The sequence below is a fragment of the Primulina huaijiensis genome, unplaced genomic scaffold, assembly GCF_012295235.1.
Source record: "Primulina huaijiensis isolate GDHJ02 unplaced genomic scaffold, ASM1229523v2 scaffold207930, whole genome shotgun sequence".
Classification (NCBI taxonomy): Eukaryota; Viridiplantae; Streptophyta; class Magnoliopsida; order Lamiales; family Gesneriaceae; genus Primulina; species Primulina huaijiensis.
The window spans coordinates 1-4,366 of record NW_027355063.1 but is presented as its reverse complement, the minus strand read 5'-3'; the positions used below and the strand labels follow the sequence as shown (position 1 = coordinate 4,366).

The following is a 4,366-nucleotide window of genomic DNA, read 5'->3' as shown; positions in this document are numbered from 1 at the left end:
GAGGAATTTGCTTACATTTCCGTAACATTTCTATTAAGCCTTACACAGACAACATCTGTGCAAGGAAAGTGTTCGCATGCCCTCAATAATGTGCGCAGAGGATTCGGCATGCTTCTATCACGAATCATCCATTGCAACTCCAAAGCGAGGGCACTCGAGATCTTTATCACAAAACGATGTTAAGATGGGATCAGCCTTGGCATGGCCTCCACCTTCTCATTCTAGAAGAAGTGTTTCATATAAAAAGACGTGGCGCACCTGGTTTCCTAAAGTATAGGCCAACAATTTGAACTATATGAAGTATATGAACGTGTAAAAAAATTAGAAATGTTAGTGAAAATAAATATAAATGTTAAAGACACATCCCATGTTAGATCCATGATTTGGCTTGTTGGGTATAATGAAAAGGTCTGTAGTATGAGTCAAGATCAATCCTAGTTGGAACGCAAAGGAGGTCAGTCACTTTTCTTGAACGTTTTTTTTAAAATGTATATAATATTTTCAAAATAGAATTTATCTAAATATAAATAAACTCTTGTGTCTTAATTCTCAAGTCTACGGCCAATTATATCATAAAGTAAAGTATGACAAACGCCAATGTTTCTTTATCAACCATATTTTCATTCAACGCCTACAATTTTAAATTCCTGACATCATTAAAGCATTTTCAGTTTTCTATCTACAACACAGAAATATCAGCAACAAACACATTGAATATATACAATATTCCCAGTTCCACATTTCAAGTTTCACAATCTTAAAACAATCCAATCGGCATGTCCATTTTATCAACCATAACCTGCCCTTCATGGAGTAGCAGATGCCTATACTGCTATCTCCACCTGTTTGCCTCACGAGGCGATGAATAAAGTTGTGGGTGAACATTCTTTCTTCCAAGGACTTGGTCAAATCGCCTTGATTCCGGTACTTGATTAAAGTGTGAGTAGGCATTGTACATGTGACTGCCCTGGTTACGTTCCCAAAGAGGGTTGATGGCAGAGTGATGTGGTCTTCTCTGAGAAATGCCGGGATTGAAGGCGTAGGAATCTTGACAATGATTGTTATTTGGTTGAAAGAAAGGTTCTCTAGCTTGGTCTGATTGTTTCAGGCTTTTATGTCTCAAATGAGGTGTAGGATGCCTATAATCTCTGGTGTGTGAGTTAAGTTCTTCAAATGGAGGAAAGTTTTGACGAGGGTTGTGTTTCTTTTTTCTAGAGAAGGTTTTTCTCGGCTCATATACAAGATTCTTATTCACATGATTTGTCTCCTTTGTTCCAGATGGATGCAATTTACGGAAATGCTTACAACGTTTATTTCCTGGTTATCACCACATAACAAATCAAATCAACTTTCAAATAATAATGTATTACGAGATGCTATTCAAAGGAAAAGAAAGATACACCTTCATGGGCGAGGGTTTTATTTGTCTTTATCTCCATTCTTCTCCTTCTCAAAGCCTTTATACTTCTGGCAGCAGCTCCTCTCACATGTTTTTCAGCAAGTATATTTAATCTTTCTCCTTCATTCTTCCAACGCTGAAACGGCAATGTGAAAACAATGATTTTGTGAATGTCTAACAACAAAACCAGTCTGCTAGGTCAGACATTATTTCACCTGTCTAAAAGTCTTCATCTTGTAAAGATTGCGGCCCTTTACAAGTAAAGGGGAAAGTGGAGCTAGTTTCTTGGTCCCTTTGCTCCACAACACTTCAACCTGGATTGTCAATAAGAATAAAAAGATTGAAGCATATATAATAATACAAACAGATCCACCAAGTTTTCTCCTGTTCGTGTTTAGGTATCTTTTTTGAATTTATTATGAACAATTCAGATCCAGATGCACAAAATCTATCTTACAGTAAAGGTATGTTGTTGCTTAGCTGCACCGTAGCTTTCCTTCACAATCCTCCCAACAACAGTCCTTCTACCAAGAACATTTCCATGTCTTCTCATTTTGTTGAAACTGTAAAAATATATATGATCAATCAAGAAGATAATACTAATGAATGAAACTATATAGCAAATAATGGTTAGGGGGCAGTAGTGATTGATACCTCTCATATACTCTCTGATTAAACAAAACGACATCTCCCTTGCACACATCACCTACACCGAGAAAAGCCAAAGAGGTAAAACTGAAACTAAAAGAATGGAAAAGAGTAGGCCTGAAATCAAACAACTTGTTAACACAGAAAAAGAGTACCTGTGCAGTTGATAGTAAATGATGACCTGGGATAGAGAGCTTCACCATTGCCATCTTTCAACCTGTAACAAAAACTCCTCATTTCACGAGAAATAAACAAGAAAATGGTGTCATCACATCAGCATGTATTCACCCTACCAGCTATTTCACACTTCAACAAACCATAAACACTGTCTACTGAATTTCGCTGTAATCCTATCATAACCTGCATATGCAAACTAGGCATTTTGCACACACCTACACTTCATTTCCGCAGAATACCATGACTTGTTGTGAATTCAAATCGAGTGATATGAGTGCAGTTAGACTTCAAAAACTGTTACTAGAAAAAAGCGATCTTCAGATTAAGAAAAGATATGATAACAGATGCAACAAGAAATGAAGAGATGAACTAACTAGGGGCTCACTTAAAAATGTGAAACGCAGGAATTAACTTTAAAACTTGCATAGCTACTAAAAATTCCAATCATGGTTCACACTCTTGGCATGCCTTTGGTGTTCTTAATAGGATTCATCAGGAGGACAAGTCCGGGTATCAAGTTTTTAAGTATGGCATTCATGGGATTCATTAGGTACTGGTTTGAGGTTGAAAAAGGAACGGTGATAATCCATTAATTTATGTTGTGGCCAAAGCCTTCAGCCACTTATCTCAAGGATGCTATATCCCTGCATTTCCTTTGCTCCAAAGTTTCTCTTTGACGAATAACTAAGAGCCTTGATGGATGCCATCAATGAATCCTAGCATATCTATCTGGGGCAAACCAGCCTGATTCAGGTTCACACGGTTCTATGATTCTATCCAATGCAAATAAGAAAAGAAACTGCATGCAAACATATATAGATCAGAATAAGGAAATACAATAACTGACCTCCAGTGCTCCTTGATTCTCTCTATGCACTCTTCCTTTGTTCCCGATAGCCTCAAACCATGCCTTCGAAGGTACACTTTACATTCAACAAGCTTTAGTTCTTGAAGATCAGCTCTTCCTGCAAAACATAGGGAAATAATCTAACTACATCCACATGCGTAAACGTATGCTGCACTAATTTACGAGCATTACAAACAATCCAAATTCATCTAATTATAACCATGATAAATAAGATCATTACGAAAAAAATGAACAATTTCACCGAAATCTTAGTTGATCAATAATGCCCACAAGCTTGCACCTTGAAGAAACTTAATAATTTTGTTGCACGTCGATACTTCATCATCTTCATCGGCATGATCTTCATCCTCGTCCTCATTTTCAGAATAACTCCAGTTGCTCGCATCATCGTCGTCGTCGTAATTATCATCAGTACTGAATCAAGAAACGAAAATCCAAGCGTAAGAAGAAAATAACAAACCCAACCTAATGCATAGAGACGGCACATCCAAATAATTCAACGAAAATTGGTTAAATTTTGCTGAGGAAACTAAGTCGTTATAAGTTAAAATACCAAGAATCCGATGAGAACTCCTCAATCACAGACTCCGATTCCTCAGAAGATGAAGATATCTCAACAAATGCACGTTTCTTGGATTTCCTGTCAGCCATTTGAATTCGTATGGAACTGGGATATCGGTGAAATCACCGTCAATTCAATATCTTGTGATTTCTAATCACTATTGAATCGGATTTACGCGATCGGGGTCCAAGGGTTTTAAATTTGGGGTTCCCTGAAAAATGGAGAATCCAACGGATAATGAAACATAAATAAATTATATTTTAAAATTTTAAAAATGCAGGGAAATTATTTTTTTTTATAAAAAATTTTTATTATTTTTGAAATTTCCAATTTGTCACGAGATGCTTTGTTAAAAAAATTTCTAATATTACGCAATTAATAATAAATATATATAGAGAATTTGAGGATTCTAACCCGCTTTAAAACAATATTTTTAAAAACAGCCTCGTTAATCAAATAATTTACAATACAACCTTTCATAATTTAAAATTCCTAAAATATTATTTTCAAAACATTTTGTGCATCCGAATTCCATCGTGTTTTTTTTAAAACTAATGTATTTTTTTAAATTTTTTTCAAAACTAATTGCAAAAAAAAATTTCTTTCACTTTTACGACACGCTCTAACGTGGAGCGTCCGTCCTTCGTAGGAGCGGACGCTCCACGTGTCACCTTACCCCTCCTCCTCTCCTTCCTCCACCTTATCCATACTC

The 4,366-nt window shown here is 36.2% G+C and overlaps 1 protein-coding gene across 1 annotated transcript; it reads right to left on the bottom strand.

Moving 5' to 3' along the window:
- Nucleotides 1-542: 542 nt before the first annotated feature.
- Nucleotides 543-3,874, bottom strand: LOC140966771 (uncharacterized). The gene is made up of 9 exons (XM_073427025.1): nt 3,646-3,874; nt 3,373-3,506; nt 3,072-3,189; nt 2,203-2,264; nt 2,054-2,105; nt 1,857-1,962; nt 1,615-1,713; nt 1,403-1,535; nt 543-1,317 (listed from the first exon to the last, which is right to left on the bottom strand). The coding sequence occupies exons 1-9, from the start codon at nt 3,741-3,743 to the stop codon at nt 833-835; spliced, it is 1,287 nt and encodes a 428-aa protein (XP_073283126.1). The 5' UTR covers nt 3,744-3,874; the 3' UTR covers nt 543-832.
- Between the last annotated feature and the right edge of the window lie 492 nt (nt 3,875-4,366).

Coding starts and splice junctions, on each gene's coding strand:
- LOC140966771 (XM_073427025.1), bottom strand. CDS start 3,743: ATGGCTGACAGGAAATCCAAGAAACGTGCATTTGTTGAGATATCTTCA. Junction 3,507..3,645: donor GAGTTCTCATCGGATTCTTG/GTATTTTAACTT, acceptor TTCTTGATTCAG/TACTGATGATAATTACGACG. Junction 2,106..2,202: donor ATTTACTATCAACTGCACAG/GTACTCTTTTTC, acceptor TTCTCGGTGTAG/GTGATGTGTGCAAGGGAGAT.